Raw genomic sequence first — 18,772 nt, 5'->3', positions numbered from 1 at the left:
AGCAAAACTGGTTGTATTACCTGTTATGTCATGTTTTTATTTTAGTGTCGGGATCGATTTAATTTCTCAGATGCGTTTCTTTTTAGTAGAGTTGAAAATGTGTGTTATTTATTTAGAAAAAGACAGTTCTCATCTATTTTTATTTGAAAATGAAGCACATTTAGCATCCTTCATGTGTCAAGTGCACGTGGTAAATGTGGTAAAGGTTTGTGGTTACATTTTTATCTGCAATGTTAACTGAGAAAGTGTTTCCAGGGTGTGGTCGATTTCAGGTTAAAGTCCTTATCAAACCCATAATATACACTCTCGATAACTACTGGCTTTACTCGGCCTGCACAGAGGTGCAGTACATCAATTATTCCACTAGATGGAGGAAGAGATCGCTTTCCTTTTAGTTTGAAGGCAAAACATACGGAGTATAATTTGTATTTATACACCAAGTTTAAGTGAAGACGCAGCCAAATCAAATGCCTAACTATTTTTCTTTTTTTTTTCTTATTATTTTTAAATATTTAGTATAACACCCAAGTGACATGTGCAATGATACACAGAGAGATGAGCTATAAATAATGGAAAGCAAGAAAAATAAACAAATAACAGAGAATGAGTAAAAGTGAGAAGTGATGAGATAATAGGCAGAGTCAGTGTCAAAGAATTTCCCAAGTGTACTCCTCCTACTTCAGCACAAGTCCTGCACTATTTTTTATCCAATGAGAAAAGGCTATGGGAAGAGTCTCTTTTTGTGATTGGCCTAGAGTTTGTGTGACCCCTCCTTCCTGAGGAGTTGGAGAGAGTTCACTGTTAGTTTTTTTTTCCCAGCCACACTTACAGAAGTGCAGACTAGAAGGAGCTGTCTGCTGTCGCCGCCGCCGCTGCTGCTGCTGTGCAATTCTTTGTCTGCTTAGGCGTCTTAGTTGCTTTAGTTTTGCCCAACATTGAGTAAAGCCAGGTGGATCAGACTAAGCAACATGTGGACTGCACGTCCACAGAAAGAGCAGGTTGGTAATGTGTCCCTCTGACTCTCTGTTTGTTTTTGTGTCTGCTCTGTTCTATTTGCGTCCAGGGGCTTTGGGAGATATGTGTCTGTGACACTCTTTGGCTTTGGGTTATCACTGGAATCATGGACAAGAAATGTACAGTGGATTATACTGGAGTACTGCTGAACAAGTTGGATTAGTTCTTTTTGAGCTGCAGCAGAGCAAATACGTGGTTAATGTGCATCACTGTTTCTGTTCCTTGTCACAAAATGATATATGCTGTACTAAGATTTAGTCACAAGTAAAGTGTAAAATGTAAAGAGTGGCTGCTATAGTGAGGTGTGAAGATGAATCTCCTGATCTTTTTGTTGTTTACTTTGTACCAGTGTAATGCTGTGACAAATAATGTTTTACCTGTTGCATAAGACTTCACAGGTGTGCGTGTGTGCATGTCTGTTTGTGTGTTGGCCTGATGTCCCCTTTCTCATGCCTTGTGGGAAAACTGGTTGCTGCAGCTGGAATGTCATGGGAAGACTGCAGATATTTTTTTCCTGCTGTTCGCCCATAGAAAACCAGCTCCCTCCCCTCTGCAGTTCTTCTGTTGTCTTTGCAACAGATATACTGGATACTGACCTCTGGCATTCAATGACCTCGATACTTTTTGTTGTGGTGCCAGCATTATTAAACAGTAAACTTTATTACTGTTATTCCTGCCTGAGGCTTTAAATGCATGCGTTTAAGTTTATCGACCTAAGTCTATGTGTTTTCTTGCTGTGCTTGCTGTGTGATGTATTTGTTATTAAATATTTGTTGGACAGTAAGAAAAATACTGAGCTGACGATTTCTTGGGTATGATCTTTGCTATAACCACCCACCATTCTTTTAAAGTCAAAAAGTAGCATAATAAGTTTTGCATCATTGCAGTTTGCTGCTTAGAAGAGACAGAGGGGATCAGTGTTGTTAGCAAGGTTCTCAGATTTAGTACTACAAATTAAATCCAGATGTGAACTTCTGGCTTGTGTAATGCCAGACAATGTGCCACCATCAAATATTCTTTTGGGCTTTCCAACTACGATTTAAAATATATCTCTATGTATAATTAAAGCATTATAGAATATATTCTTTTCAAATTCTCACAGTTTTTCATTGACTTTTCAGGAGCAAGTCTGTAGACGAGCTATTTCAATGTATTTGAAATGAACCAGGAGACCAACCTGTCGCTGCTGTTCTCCACGATGTACATTTCCCCGCGTTCACTGGGCCATTTGACACTCATACTACATCATACAGTACAACACATCTGCACCTAAGATGTTTGCATTCATATTGTGTCTATTTTTGAACATAGTTCTTCCTTTCTAAAGCACTAAATTATATTTTGCATGCACCAACCCTTCAATTCAAGAACTTAGAGATCCTCTATACTTTTTTCCTACCACTGTAATCATGAGTCACTTCAGTGGTCTGGCGCAAGTTAAACTTTAGTAGTTTCCAGCCTCGGACTTGGCCACACTGGTCGAGCCGAATCAGGCTTGGCTGAAACAGAGAGAGGGAGCAGTTCTCTCACTCCCTCAGTACAATGATGCCTTGTGTTACCATCAGCCGAACGACACTCTGGCAATGATGACGATTGCTCGCTCTCTTTTTCTGGCATCTACTGTATGTCTTGCTTTCTCTGCCGCTCTGACCATCCCAATCCCCCTATCCATGGTGTGAAGGATTAGATAATAGGCAGCTTTAGTGTGGGCAGAGAAAAAGAGGTGTCACAGACCTCTCTCATTGCTTCCCTCCCTCCCTTCTTCTCTCTATCTTTGTACCATCTGTGCCACGAGGAGCTTGGCACTGTTCAGTCTATAAATGCCAAGCTACATTTATGTTACCTTTGTTGCGCTGCTATATACGTACCATGGCGTGTGACTTGTAGTCTCTAATGCAAAAATGCCGTTTACATGCATTGTATATTTAAAAAAGTTTCAGTCAATCACTGTGTTTGCCACAGCACTTCATAAATGTCAGACTGGCTATCGCACAGGAATCTAGGATAGATGGTACATTTCACAAACTACCTATTTTTCCTCACACTTAATGGATAATCCGTGACAGCACCTCTGCTGAGGTTGACATGTTCAGTCCGCCTCCAGTGTTCCTTTCAATGATTTGACACTTTAAAACATGTATTGCAAGCGGATTTATTATAGAGGGAGAAAAGTAGGAGTACTGGATGCCAATGTAAGGTGGACAAATATGCTGAGGTCAACTGGTAGAAATGCGTTTTTAAGTAGTGCTTCTGGATTCAAGAAGCAGCTCTGAAAATGATTATTTTTTTTATCAACACATATATGCAGACATCAGAGTCCGTTTTAGAGGTGATTAAGAAAAGTTTTTACAGTAAAATTGTAAATAAGCAGTGATGATCGTAGTCATAGAGTTTGTTATTGTGTCAAAAACATATAATCAGCGTGTGTCATATGTCATATCTTAGTCTGCCTGAGAAGGTGATTTCCCACAATCTCCAATCTGTTTGAGGCTAGATAATATACTGATGTTTTTATACTGATTACTTTATTTCTTTATCGTAATCTACAAAACAATAATCTGTTTTCTACCACAATGCAATGGCACAGACCATAAACGGGAAATCTGTCTAAACAAAAGGTTGAATAGCAACTTTTATTCATTTTTAATTCCATGTTGCTCAGAAATCTTCATAAATACAACAAAAATGTGCAAAAAATTATATCATGATGATATTAATCTTTTTTTATAATTTGGTAGACATTAGATGAACGTGTTTTTGCATGACATTTTTGTTTTTTGTGCAAAAAGACAGGATGCATCGATTGCACTGAGCGTAATTAGTGAATGTATCAGAGAGAAGTGGGGCGCTGTATTTTTGTCTTTTGATGTGTTTAGCAGTTTCTGGTATGAACCGTGTATGTGGCTGCCCTGAAAACACAGTGTAATGGCTTTATATTGTCTTTGCTTGACCTATAATGTAAACAAAAGTGCAGTTAAGAGTCACCAATGCAAGTACCGTTCGCTGTTGAAGATTTAAAGTTTAATGAGCTATTATTAAAGCATCTTTTTGCTTCTTCAAAGCTGTTAGACACCTTAAAAGGTGATGACTTTGAGATACAATGGAGAAGTGAAAACACAAGATTTTAGAACTGGTGCGTGAAATCTCCTTTGATGGTTTAAAAAATGTTTGTGTTGCATATCTAAGTCCCTTTTGCCAACAGGATGCCCTGAAGCAGCAGAATATTTTCCTTTTAGCATATTTGAACGGACGGCTCTGTTCAAAATATTTAGGATTTGGTTTAAGCTTCATGCCGAGAACACAACCCATTTCTCAGAATTAACCACTGCAGTGTGAGCTCCCACCCAAAACAGCACGTTGCTGTGTAAATTAGAATCATGTTTCCAGATGTGAGACACCTTAGAAAATAAGGTCTCGCTGCTTTCTGTTTCTTTTATAAGAACTTATGCACTGTATAGACCTCAAAACTGTAATCTGAAAAGGGCACTCAACACGATTTGCTCGAAAGTATCTTATTTGTAGTTATATGTAAAAGGCAAGTATCTATGTTGATTTGTCTTTCTGCAAAATATTAGGAGTGAGCCAAACTTTTAGCTGCAAAATATACAAAATATATACTTCTTGGCTGAACTTGATTTGGGACACCAGCAGCCACAGAACTGATATGGGATGCAGATATATATATATTTTTTTCTGGTTGCAGATACACGTCCGCTGTGACCTTGTCTTCTTTCCCATGTGTCTCTCGTGGGTCGTTGCACTGTTACAGGAACAGGGCTGCTAGAGGCTCTGGTGCAAAGACGCTCATAAATATCTCATTTTTGCTTGTTATAAAACCACAGAGAGAAGTAAGTCATAGGTTTGTATATTTGAGCAAACTTTATGGGACCAAATTAGGGATTGTAAATGCAACGTGTGCACACAGTAGAGAAAAATGAACCATTGTGAATGAATCAATAGCACAGTATTGATAATGGATTAAATAGTTAACTATTAGTACCACTTTCTCATAACACTCTTTCAGTTTGTAGCTTATCGATTTATTAATTTTAATAAATTATTAATCTAACTATTACGGTACTTATTGAACAGGAATCTTTTGCCGCTGGCCATTTAGCTTGGATTATCAGAACCATGCGTTGTCTTGGCTGCCTTTTAGCTAGAGTAGTAACCTCTCCAAGTCTCAGCTTGAAATTGGTCATTAGATGTGGCGGCGTTAGTAGTGTTGGATAGAGGCACTTATAAAAAGGCAAACTGTCATGCATGTAACACCTCTGCGGATCATTACGACTGACTCGAGTGTGGCATCATATCTCTAACAACAAGTGTATTTTCCCCCAAAAATGTCCAATTATTTATTTCACACAACTGGGAAGAATTTTGCTATATGTTGGTTCAGATGCTCTGCAGCCCTTTTCCAGAAGGTGAGAAAAATTCTTCATTGGAGAACTGACGAACAAAGTATTACAGACCAAGCAAGCTGTAGCTGACAATCCCACATAGCAGACGGGTCTGGCCTGGATCTGATGTCAAGCCGGCACTGCTGGCTGACTGGTGTCATGGTAAGTGGTATGTCATCCAGATATGGCCAGGTCTCGCAATGATGGCACTGTTTATGTGATGGCATGCCACATCTGGCCCGATTGTGGTTTGGTTTTTGTGGCCCAGGCTAATTGAAAACAAGTCTGGCCCGGATCTGGCATCAAGTTGGCACTTCTGACAGATCCAGGCCATACCAATTTTGCTATGTGGGATATACACGTATATCACAAAATCTTTAGTTAAAAATTACTTTAAATTTCACATCCCCAGTAATGGATTTAGCCCTTTTTAGAATGCAAGACAGCTGATTCCTGCATGGCAAGTAAAGCGATATGTATTTAATGACTTTGTGTCACATGGTGAGAGATCAAATTTCCCATGTGTCTCATTGAAAAGATTGATGAGCGGCAACTTTACTTGTAATTCCTCTTTTTTTTCTGACTCTATGACACACTCCTACTAATTGACATTTAAGAGGGATGCTAGCACACGATGGGAGAGGCGGGTGCACTTCTGTTGATATTTATATATAAGCAGCTCTAGCTGCTCAAGCTATCACCATGACAACAGGACAGGAAGCAGGAAGTTGGCATTTTTGTATTACAATGGAGTAGAGAGATAACTCTCAGGTTGCATATTGTAGACACAGATAACACAGACTGTGCATTTTACATCTCAGTCTACACACACACTTTTTGACATTCTTGTTAACCTCTCTGTGGGTCAAGGTTTTTGGGAGGTCATGGACATTCTCAGAGCAGGAAATACAGCTATAGGCAGCATAAAATATTTAATCATAAAAAAGTACTACTTTCTAACAGATATACAGTGCCGTGAAAAAGGTATTTGCCCCTTCCTGATTCATTTGTTTTGTACATTTCCCACACTTAAAGTTTTGTGATAAAACAAATTTTAATGTTAAACAAAGATAACCCAGTAAATGTAGTTTGTCTCTCAAATTGAATAGCTGGTTGTGCTAATCCTGGTAGCAAGAAGTACGGTCATAAATTTTTGTGACTGGCAATGACTCCTCCACCTCACAGTTGAGGAATTTTGGCCTCTCTTCTTGACAGAAATGCTTTAATTTATCCCCGCTGGTTTATGAGTGTGAATGTGCTGTGTAATCAGATTTAAGTCTGGTTTTTGACAGGCCATTCCAAAACCTTTATTTTCTTTTTCCTTCCTGGTGTATTTAGGACTATTATTCTGCAGTATAACCCAAGTATGCTATAGCTTCGGGGCATGAACCGACGGCCGGACATTCTCCTTCAGGATTTTCTGATAGAGAGCAGAATTCGTGGTTAGTCAATTATGGCAATTCGTGACATACAAGATGAGTCATTGATGCACTCTTGGAATAATTTTGGTTGGCCAGCCTTTCCTGGGAAGGTTCATTATTGTTCATAGTTTTGTCCATTTGTTGGTGTTGATCTTTTAGCATACTACATTTGGTCAGACAAGTTGTATATAAGTAATTTCTTAATTCAACAGGACTGACAGTAACTATAGCTGGATGTGGTTAGTGAAACTGAACCTAGCTTTCCAAAAAATGTGGTTAATTCATGATTTAACACAGGGAGCAATTACTTTTTAACAAGGAATTTTATTGTGTTTATAATAATCGTGAAACAGTGGGCACAGTTTACACTATACACTTATCTATAGTCGATGCTTTGTAGATGTAAAACCATTCATGTCGGTGGGCTATTTCTCATTCCACACTGTTGCTTTGTGCAGAATGAAGCCATGCAAAGTGAGCTTTTTATAGCCAGTGCTGACTCAGTTAACATGCTTTGCGTAGTAATGTGAGTTCAAATGAATATTGGGGCTATGTGTGTCAAGATACTGGGTCTGTGATTCAGTGCTGTGTTTTCTGATTAGTCTGTATTCTTTGAGTTAGTGTTATTCATGGGTTTGGTTCTTCTTATTGTTCTCTGTGTGTGTTATATCCTTAGTTTCTAGTCTTTAGGTTTCTGTTACGAAGCCTTCCCGTGTTCCATGTTTAATGTCATCTATGTTTGTGCATCTCCTGTGTCTCTCCAGTCATTCGTATCTCCAGGCCTCAGTGTCAAGTCTGTGTCTTTGTGAATGTCTCTTGTTTCCTGTTTGACTTTGACAATCTTGCGTCCTATGTGTTTTCAGTTTTGCCTTCTCCCGGCCTCATATGGGATTACTCCCAGCTGTGCTCTCCTCCTGTGTCTCATTCCTTCATTATCTCTCTGTGTATTTAAGCCCTTTGTCTTCCTCTTTTTGTTGCTGGATCGTCTGTGTGTCATTCACCGCAGTTCTCCATGTTCCACTTCTCCAAGCCCCAGGTTCTCAGGTCTTTAGTTTCTTTATACTTGTTTGTAGTTTTTTTTTAGCTTAGTCATTCTCTCCTTTGCTTTTGTTTGTATTTTGCTTGGCTGTAATAAAGGCTCACTTTAAGTCCATCACTTTCTGCGTCAGCATTTGGGTCCACACTCTCTCTCCACTCCACACATCTGTCACAGCAGACGTGACAATGTGACAGTCAATGAAAATTTAAGTAGCTATAATAGTAACCAAACTGAACCAAATCAAGCCCAAATATCAAAGAAATTATATTTAATAGGAATAGCTTTATTTTAAATAGGAAACTAATCAAAACTCATTCATTCACTTTTATGAATAAATGGAGCGAATAAAAGTTCACAAGGACAACAGAATCCAAGCAGACAAACAGTCACTTGAGGCAGTTGGTGACTCTTTTGATGCTTCGAGCATGTTGGATCTTGTTCTCTAGAGTGGGAATGTTTACTGTCATCTCTTTATCTCTTAGCGTACGTGCTAGTGGCATTTTAAGTAGTTTTTGCTCTGGAAGAATTTGGTGCTAGTCAGAAGAAAGTCAGAAGATCATTTCCTCTTTCAAACTTGACCACATAGGTGTCAGCCTAATGCTAAACTGCAGTTAATTGTGGGAGATTAAAAAGACTCATACACAGTTTCTTTCTTTTCTTTTTTTTTTAATGAAATGCAGGAAGTGGTTTCATTTTTTCTCACATGCTCTAAAGAACCAGTTGACGTTATTCTGTTTCTCTGGGCGTGTGTGTTTTGAGTGTTGTTACCAACACTGCTGAATCATGAAAAGCCATAGGCAAAACAGATTCTGTCCTATTTTCTTCTGTTTGAACTTTTATTTTTATTGTTTTTCAGTCATTGTTGTTTAACTGCTGTCTCTCGAAACTTTGTTTCTGTAAAACCAAATCAGGTTTTCTGTCTGGATGTTTTTCAGATTAATGATGACTTTTTACCTGCCCTTAATGAAAAAAAATCAAAATGTCAACACATTTTCTTGTCTTTTTTATGGCAGGGGCATCTGTTGTCTGAAACTAACAAGCCTTCTTACAAAGCTCTTGAGCAAACTGTATCACATTCTAGTGAAGATCATTTTTAAAAAGAACCAAATACTTTTGTTTCTATCTAGAAATATAAAGGAAGATATTTTATACCTTAAGAGCAAATATTGGATTTACAGTGAAGCAAAGTGTAGCAAAAGTGAGAAATAATGTTTGTGACGGGTTTAGCAGGTTTTGGTGTCTCAATAATTGTTTGGTACACAAAACTGTGTCAGAACTCTCTGTGTTGAGGTAAAGTTGAAAGTAAAAGAGAGACCTGAGCACAATATCTACATAATTATTAGTCTAAACTAATTATTAGTCTTTAATACTATTCTATACTATATTTTTATAGTCTACCAAAACCTACCTGTTTTTGAACTGCACTGCCTTTGACTTCAGCAGATTCTGAGCTTTTGTATATTTATCACAAAAAACATCAATTTCCACAGATTTTTACATAAAAATCTGGTTTGCCTGCTTTTGATAATTCAGTGTATTTTGTTTTGCTTTATTTCAGAAACATTTTATTAGAAAATATTTGTTTGTAGCCCATTCAGTGAATTAAATATTTTTTTTCTGTGCAGAGTAGTGTGCAAGTGTATCATATATGACCAATATATGATAAGTGACCAATAATTTAGAAATATGAGCATATTTTCTGATTTTGATAGAATGAAAGGCATCAGCTGATTTTTTTTCATTTGATGATTGTGTCTGATTCAAAGTTGATTTCTACTCACAAGGTCTCTGAAGTCACAAACCACAACATGACTACACATGTTTTATTTCGCATGAATCTTTTAAAGGAGTAGTTTAGGGAGTGGAAGGGTGTTTTTTTTTTTTTTTCTACATTAACTTATTGGTCCCATTGAACTAATTCAGGCAGAACTTTACAAGTGATTTCCTTAATAGGACCTGGCGTCCACATATGTGGACATCACATTTTGGGTTATTTAGATCAAAATACTAAATTTTGCTCTACAAGGGCCTGATATCCACTTATATCACTATACTGCTACTGTTCTATCAAATTTTTAAACGAATATCCTCATATGTGGCTCTTATTTTTCTTAAAAACAAAAATAAGGTAAAAGAAAAATCTGGTAATTCTTTGTTTTAACATTCATCGGGCCCCAATATGCCCAAATATCAAAGAGAAATTAAATGCATGCTGTGGAAGAGTTCTGGTCTTAGGAGGTTAAAGAAAAAAACAATAGTAGTTTAAGTGCTATACCCCGTCCTGAAAAAAAAACAAACATTCAAAATACACAATCTTATTACTGTATTGCTGAAAAATTAGGTCATTTGTTGTGCACATGTTTCATTAAAATATAAAAACTAAATTTTTTTATAGTCTCCAGGAGTAGTGACCAGCAGGTGACCAGCAGGTTGTATAATAAACAGATGGAGAAACATCGCAAAGGTTGACTCTTCCAAAAAGGTCATTAGAGGTGACTAAATAGTGCTGTGAGTAGGACTGCACATACAGTAAAAGTATAGATATGGTATTGTGCAGAAGTCTGCCTCTCATTTCTATGTGTTTCTTTATATTTATATATTTTTAATTGTATTGTTTGGCACTTTATATAGAATAGAAGAGTATTTCTGCAGCAAAAATGTGATTCCCAAAGAGATATAAGCCATGCCAGTCATATAACACTGCATGTGTGATGTGTTCTTAAAATATCTAGGAAACTGGACGGGTGGAGGACAAATGAAGTGACAGACAATAAAAAAATTCTCTAGCAGATTAAGAGTATGTGAAAATCATGTCTTTAAGAAAAAGGAACCTCTGACCCCTCAGTTGTTCACTGAAAGCTCATTGGAAAGGGTTAGGTATGAAGGGCTTAGAAGAGGCTGGTGTATGCCAAATAACACAAGAACTGCACTGAAAATTAGTGGACACAGGTCTTATAGAGTGAGTCTAAATAATGATTTATTATCATTATTTTATTCAGAGGACTTCAGGAGAGAAGTGAACAGTAAATGTCTACCTGCGGTGCTCAAAAGCTGCTAAGACACTAAGATACATTGGTGTTCGCTTGGACATGATTTACGCTTCTTCTAAAGCTTAGCTGTTGGTAAATAAGAATACATTTATTTACCTTTCTGTTGATTTTCAGCACAAGCTGAAATACACATTTACATTATATGTGTCTGTTTTGGGGTTTGTATTCCTTGCAGTTCTTATCTGATTCACATGATAAAAAGGAAAGTCACAGTAAGGTCACTGGAAGATTAAATGTCACCAGACTCTCCTGCTCTGTGGGAGTACATGTACTCTCAGGAAATGGTCATACATCTGATCTCTCTTCTAGGTGTGCCCTGCTCCAGGGTCTGACTGCTAAGCATGAGGAGTAAGGCTCAGACTGCTACCAGTAACCTCAACCTGGTGAACTCTGTAGATTCTGACAGCAGAGCGGCTCAAGACATACACGACGGTATTAAGATGGCAGATCTGGTGGAAAGCCTGGATACCCGAGAGCTGGACATAGGGGAGGGAGAAGATGTGGATTATGATGGAAACAACATAGGTAAGTTTATGGAAATGAGGAAATATATGTGCTTACCTACTGTAATTACTTATTATGTACCTGTTGCTCTCAAAATTTACAGTATTACAATAATTCCTTGTAAAGAAATCTCAAAAGCAAGAAGAAAATATTGACATAACCTACTAATTGTGGGCTCAGATAGTCTGATGGACACTCAGCAAATGTGGGGTAGGTGGTGTTAGATGAGAATGTAGCTAGGCAGCATAGAATGGTAGTCTGTAGGATGACTCTGGAAATCAAGTAGAGGAAGCGAATGAAGTGCTAGCTAAAGTGTTGAGGGAAACTCAAAAGAAGGTGTTTGTTGTATCCTCAGAAAACCAGGAGACTTGGTGGTGGAATGAGGAAGTACAGGAAAAAGTTCAAAGTATGCTAAGAAAAAGTGGGTCAGGGAGATAAAGAACGTAGACACAGGTACTGGCAGTACAACAGAGAGAGAGAGGTGGCAGAGGCTGGTTGATATTACTTGTATTTGAAGTACTAAGAAAAATAAGGAAGCACAAATGTTTGTATCGATTGGCTGTGTCAAAGAGATTGGAAAGGATGTGCAGCAGGTTAGGATGATTAAGGTCACTAATGAGTGAAGAGTGTGTTGAGAAGAGGTATGGAGGTATGGAAAGGTATAGGAGAGAGGGTAGTGGACTTTTTAGCCAGATTGTTTACCACAGAGTGAGAGGATGCCTGAAGAACAGAGAAGAAGTGTACTGATACAGATTTTCAAAAACAAGGGTGCCGTGCTGAGCTGTGGCAACTACAGAGGGATAAAGTTGATGAAGCTAGGTTAAGAATAGAGGATTATGGGTTCATGCAAAGAGACCATATGCAATATTTATTTTATATGGAGAGTTGATGGAGAGGTACAGAGAAGGGTCAAAGGAGTTGCTCTGTGTCTTTGTGGATCCACAGAAAATATATGATAGGGTGCCAAGAGAAGAACTGTGGCAAATAGCAGATACTGTAGGAGTCTGGAGAGGAAGAGAAGTATTTGAGGGTGATGCAGGATCTGTATGGGGACACCGAGGTCAGATGTGCGGTATGAGTGATAGATAGGTTCATGGTGGAGGTGCGATTACACAAGGAGACAGTTCTGAGACATTTCTTCCTACATTATTCATAATTTCCTTAATAAATTATTCAGATTCTGATTCTTTGCAGGGGGGGTGAAAAGGTTGACAGGCAGGTCAGGCAGGTGATGTTTGCAGACAATAATGTGATCTGTAGCAAGCAGGTGGAAGAGAGCCTGGAGAGGTGGAAGTATGCTCTGGAGAGAAGAGAAATAAAGTCAGTCAAGCAAAACGTGTGTGAACGAGAAGGAGACAGGTGTAACAGTGACATGAAGGAAGAAAGTCAGAGCGGCAGGGTTGAGATGTGGAGTAGAAGGATAGTGGCTATAATGGATGATGGATGTTGAATATGGAGCTGCTGAAGTGAACAATCATGGTTGTAGTGAAGGAGGATATGGAGCTGACTGGTATGACAGAAGAAGCTGTGATAACCCTTAAGTGAGCTGAAGAGGAGGAAGACCTAGCAAAGTAGCAGAGTTCAAAAGCAAGTGGTCAAGTCAGTTACCTCACTATTAAAGGTTATTAGTCTTAACTTGTCAGAATATGAGCTTAAATATACACGTGCAAAAAAAAAGTCTGTAACGATCCTGTTCTCAAGACCTCTACTAATTTAATGACCGTCAAACTAATTCAAAGTGGGATCACATTGTATTAACATAATTCAATTAGTCAAAAAAGCAACTTACTACATGGAGGCTCCAAACCACTATCTAACGGTGCCAGCACATGAGGGTGGATGGTTGCACTTTTGAAGTCTTGCAAACTTTACCAGAAAATATACGGTAACATTTGCCCTAACACTGCAAACTCGCGAACTACAACGGTCTTGAACAAAGGCTGAGTTTTCACTGATGCATCCTACTCGCTCCTACAGCCTGAGCAACTCCTACATGTACAAGCAGAAAGATCACACTAAACACCCGCCTCGTCTCTGTCCCAGGGGACTGTCGTATCCCATTTTCAGCAGTGTATGCCACAGTGGGCTTTAAAGAAGCCAATGCAAAAGTGTACCTCCCCACTGTACCCATTATTGCCCGAATCCTGGAGGTGGAGAGGTTCACCACTGCACAGGACCGCTTCAATGCGTCACACCAAAGGAGTGTCAACAAGGTACTGCACACACCTCTCTATAAACTATATGGTCCTGATTGTTGCGCTTGCTGTTTACTTATGCCACAGATTTTTCCATTTTCCATTGTATCGATTGTTTTTCTTTTTTATTAAATGTTGAACATTTTTAATGTTATTGATGACATTACCATGATTACAGGTGTTAAGCATGTGCATGTTTCTGTAGTCTCTGCCAGCAGTTTTTAAGATTGAGCTGAAACATGGGGAATTTACCTGGGTGGTTAAGAGGAAGGAGAAGCATTTCATGGAGCTGCACAGAGAGCTGAGGACGTACAAAACCTTCATGAGGATACCACTGCCATCACGCAGGTTGGCACGCAATCTATACAGTAAAAGATAAATTTGCAGTCTCACATGGACCTAAGTGCTTGTTTTACCTTAAGCTTTTTGTCCTTAAATGGGAGATATATGTCCATGATGTGACAAAAGTATACTTACCCAAATGCATAGACACAATTGTCATACTAGTATATTTAATAGATCAAGAGAGTATTGTATTTACTTTATGTAGATGATATAATCAGCACTTTTCTTCTCATAAGCACAGATGTAAAAACAACAAATTTATTGCCAGCAGGGAGATGTTTTGTTTTTTTTTTAGCTTGAATGCTAAGTGTTGACATACTGTCCTTCAGTGCAACTGAAATTTATGAACTTTTCACATTCACGTTTTTGGTGCAGTCTATTATAATCATAGATTCTTTTTTGAAGTAAACAATAGGCTTAAAATTCAGTGAACACTTTTACTCCCTTTGGCATTCTCTGAAGTCTGACACACCTGTGAAATATACAGATTTTTTATTTCTGATCCGCCACTTAAACAGTGTTTTTAAAGCTCTGGACCTTTGTTCTTTCTTCTATCTTATACTTTAAGGACCAAGGATATTCTGTCTTTAAAGTATTACATTTCCCACATTCTGTTTTACAGCCACACAGTGAGGAGAAAGACGGTGAGGAAGAGTGAAGTGAGAGAGATGCCCTCCCTGCCAAGGGGAGGAGGAGAGGAGCTAGTGCGAGATGAGCAGGTCTCCAGCAGGAAGGTATGTTGGAGCGCTGTCTTTGTCCTCTTTGGCCTTGTTTTCAGGGCCATGAAATTGATTCTTGTGATATTTCAACTTTATTGCAGGGAGCTCTCCTGGCACTCACTTGTTGCCATGGCACTTAACTCCTTGCCAGCAAATCTATCCTCTGAACTACTGTTTCACATTGTTTTGCACATCTCGGTGTTTATATGCATGGGCTTTGTCAGTGTCCAAATATAGTGTTTGTGTTCCCACAGAGACAGCTAGAAGACTATTTGAACAAGCTGCTGAGGATGGCCATGTACCGAAAATATCACCATACTGTGAGTAAATACAAAACACTCCAAAGGGTCACACTTAAACATAGTGTTATACCACTTGTGTTTATGCCTCATTTCTATTAGCCACTATAGATAATGTACAATAAAAGCAAATAATTATTAGTCTTTTTCTACATGTTTTAATTCACTACCTTTATTGTGGAATTTGGCAAAGCCTCAAGTTGTTCTGTTTTGCTTTTTTCTTATAAAGTGAAGGGAAATTGTCTTTATGCTGTGCCTCTTCTTAAATAACTCCTTCATACTTAAAACATATTTTAGGCAGAAAACTTGCTGTTATGCATTTAAAGTTATTATGAGAGATGACAACACACAATTTAAGATGAGTCATATTAACTCTACGTATGTGGACTAACGGTTTCTAGTTCCCATGATGATATATTACACAATGAGTGGTGTGTCTGTCTATACAAGAATCATTATGTGAAGTCTCTTGTTTGTGCTTGCCCTCTTTACACAGATGGAGTTCATTGACGTCAGCCAGATGAGTTTCATTCATGACTTAGGGCCCAAAGGACTGTGAGCATTTTCTTAGTGCCTATATCTCTGGGGATCAGGGTCACATATCCCATGTCAAAGTTGTTCTTTCCTTAGGTGTATTTATTTTAAACTTGCAATCTTCTTTTACACTCTTCTTAAGCCTCATGATACAGTTTTTGGAAAATATTCACCAGTTATTCTCCCTCCTCCAGGGAAGGGATGATTTATAAACGCTCAGGCGGACATCGTATCCCTGGAATGAACTGCTGTGGTCAGAGCCAGGCCTGCTATCGCTGGTCCAAACGGTGTGTGAATGTTGCAGTTTTTCTCCAGCTATCTCTGTCTGTCCAATTTATTTCTCTCTGTGCATCTTCTAGTCAATCCCACTGCTTTAGCTGCAGTGTTAACTAGTTGTTTTTTTCTTGTAATTAAGCTGTCTTAAGCCAGCAGTTTAAATATACTGTGCAGTTTATTTTGGAAGGCGAGAAACATGGTGACATGTAGGAGTTGCTCAGGCTGTTGATCAACTCCTGAATGTCTTATGGTAAACACAAGAAGGAGGATTTCTTGAACATTCATTCTCAAATTTCTGGCAGGGAGCTGTCAGAGTGTGGGTGTCAAAGAATAGTGAACATCTATTACACAACTGTGCATTACACATTTACAAACATAATAATTGTGACATCTTAATAGGCGGTCATTTTTGCTGTCATGCAACATTTTTCATTTTTTCTATATTTATAAGAAAGTCTCAGTCGGACGGCAGTGGTATTCACTCACATCTGACTTTGTCTTTCTCTTCCACTTTACATCATCCAAATTACGATGTGATCAGTTTATGTTGTTATTATTTCTTTAAACACAACACAAAAATAATCCCACACGTTTGAAACGCTCAGCCCGTCCACCTACATCCTCATGATGATTTTCTTCCTACACCCTTTCCTCCAAACGAGAAACATAAGAAATGGTCCACAGCAGTCAGCAGAAAGCTGCAAAACTTTACATCTACACAGACGTCATTAATGTTGCGACGACCACTTTGTGTGTGTTGTAGCTGGCTTGTGGTGAAAGACTCATTCTTGCTGTACATGAAGCCAGACACGGGAGCCATCTCCTTCGTCTTGCTGGTGGATAAAGAGTTCACCATCAAGATGGACTCCAAAGACACGGAGACCAAACACGGAGTCCGGATTGATAGCCTCTCCAGGTGTGTGTGTGTGTTTTTGTGTTTGTCATGGTGGAACAGTTGATCTTTGCAGCAGATTACCCAGAGAGTGATCATATACTAGTGCTTAACTATCTAGATACAAGTTAAACAGTGAATCCCCTCTGAGACGTTCTCAAGATAAAATCAGTGTGATGAATAATACCTGGACCAGAAGATGAACTCTTCATCAGATCTTAGCAAAAAGAAAAATATTAACCAAAACAATCATGGGTGGGCCCAAAAACCACAAATCCAAGACTCTTAATCAGTGCTGCTTTTATTTTAGGAATTACTGACTAGGTCTCCTATGTCTCAGAAAGACAACAGATACCTCTGCCTTGATCAGCTAATGTGCATTTATATACATATGAAACGATACGACTACCTCGCTCTCACGTAGGCTTTAGACTATATGTATAATCTTGTTTTCCTCTGGTTATGTTTGTATCTATAAATATCCCACCGGCAGGACCCTCGTGTTTAAGTGCAGCAGTTACAGACACGCACGCTGGTGGGGTCAGAGCATTGAAAGCTTCGTGAGGAATCATGGGAAGGCTTTCCTCCGAGATCACCGCTTTGGATCTTTTGCACAAGAACAGGAAAACATCCCTGCCAAATGGTAACTACACTGGGAGAGAACACAGCTGGCTGCGCTTGTTTTGTCGGGAAGTTTGTGTGGGATTAGAAATGCTTAATTCCAACAATGTTTGCATCAGTTTCAGACTGAAACATTTGTTTCTGTGGAACGGACAAATGCAATGTTATACATTTAAGATGTGTTGTATCTATTATACTTATTGGATTTGGAAAAATACAACTGTAACCAAATGTGTTATTTAGAAAAATGATTTATGGCTTCTTATTACAAGAAACCTACACATTCTGGGGAAAGATGCAGTAAATCAAAAAGAAAAACTCAAATTGGGCAAATCTTCAGGACATATTCTATTTGTTAGTGTTTCACTGGTAACTATGGAAATGTATTGGACTCTCTCTCTTCTGGCTGTGCTGTTCTTTATCTGCATTCTCTCCCCCTCAGCTGGCACTTTCTGCGAGACTGAATCATCAGTGTAATAAAGTCGTTACATTGTCTATGTACTCAGCATGGAGTCGGAAGGATAAGACGTGTTGGGAGGTGAAAGCTGAGAATGTTTAAAGACGGTTACGTCATGGTGACATGTCTATGGGTGTAGACTTAAGTTTGTAAGGCTGTTAAAGTGCAGTGACAGTCGGGCCAATGAACTGAAAGGCGCCATCATTCAGCTTGTGTGTGTGTTTGTTTGTTTTTTTTAAATACCACACAACGTGAGCTATTTTATTTTTTCATATGTATGTTTGTATCATCCCAAGCTCAAGTGACAAAATGTTCTCCCAAGTGTGACTGCAATATATCTTTGCAGGTATGTGAATGGAAAGACCTACATGGAGGATGTGGCCGATGCTTTGGAGGAGGCTAAAGAGGAAATCTTCATCACTGACTGGTGGTGAGTTCTAGTGTCCTTTGTGTAAACATACAGGATGCCAAATGATGTGGTTAAGTAGTGTTTGCTGTCAGCACTGAAGTGTGAAAGCCCAGAGTAAACAAGTTAACAATAAAGGTCTTATACATGTGCCCCGTTTGCATACACTTTACAACCGTAACATCCAAACCTGATAGAATAATAATCCTGCAGACATAAAATAACAGAGAAAAATGTGCCAGTGCTATAAACGGCCTTTACTGACGCCGTTTATTGCAAACCATATTTATCTCAGTCTAGCCCTCCGTGAGTAATCTGAGCTTAACTCGGGCATTGTTAGGTAATGAAATACAAAGATGTAAACTGGCTTAAGGGGCTCTAGATTTCTGATTCAAGTAAGAGCCTGTTCATGTGAGAGAGACGAGGTTTATGGCTAGAAGGAGAAACAACAAAACCATGAATATGCAGAAAAGCAATCAATGATATTCAGCGAGGGAGAAAAAGGTATTCATTATGGGTGCACTTTATGAGAAGTACTGTGGAAACTGTTTAAATGAAGTTAGTAAACAGCTGAGTAAACAGTACTTCTAAAGAATGCAC

General features: G+C 38.7%; 1 protein-coding gene across 1 annotated transcript in view; it reads left to right on the top strand.

The window, feature by feature from the left end:
- The first annotated feature begins 824 nt into the window (after positions 1 to 824).
- The window catches only part of pld1a (phospholipase D1a), a 31,017-nt gene continuing 13,069 nt past the window's right edge, over positions 825 to 18,772 (top strand). The window contains exons 1-11 of the mRNA XM_005736609.1: positions 825 to 998; positions 11,234 to 11,449; positions 13,472 to 13,641; positions 13,829 to 13,971; positions 14,591 to 14,702; positions 14,942 to 15,007; positions 15,483 to 15,541; positions 15,715 to 15,807; positions 16,560 to 16,712; positions 17,182 to 17,331; positions 18,113 to 18,196. Of these exons, the coding sequence (XP_005736666.1) occupies positions 11,266 to 11,449; positions 13,472 to 13,641; positions 13,829 to 13,971; positions 14,591 to 14,702; positions 14,942 to 15,007; positions 15,483 to 15,541; positions 15,715 to 15,807; positions 16,560 to 16,712; positions 17,182 to 17,331; positions 18,113 to 18,196 (1,214 nt within the window). The 5' untranslated portion in view covers positions 825 to 998; positions 11,234 to 11,265. The remainder of the gene's footprint in view (positions 999 to 11,233; positions 11,450 to 13,471; positions 13,642 to 13,828; positions 13,972 to 14,590; positions 14,703 to 14,941; positions 15,008 to 15,482; positions 15,542 to 15,714; positions 15,808 to 16,559; positions 16,713 to 17,181; positions 17,332 to 18,112; positions 18,197 to 18,772) is intronic.

This window comes from Pundamilia nyererei, unplaced genomic scaffold (assembly GCF_000239375.1).
Source record: "Pundamilia nyererei isolate P.nyererei 1_Seehausen unplaced genomic scaffold, PunNye1.0 scaffold00070, whole genome shotgun sequence".
Lineage (NCBI taxonomy): Eukaryota > Metazoa > Chordata > Actinopteri > Cichliformes > Cichlidae > Pundamilia > Pundamilia nyererei.
This window is presented reverse-complemented; position numbering and strand designations above follow the sequence as displayed.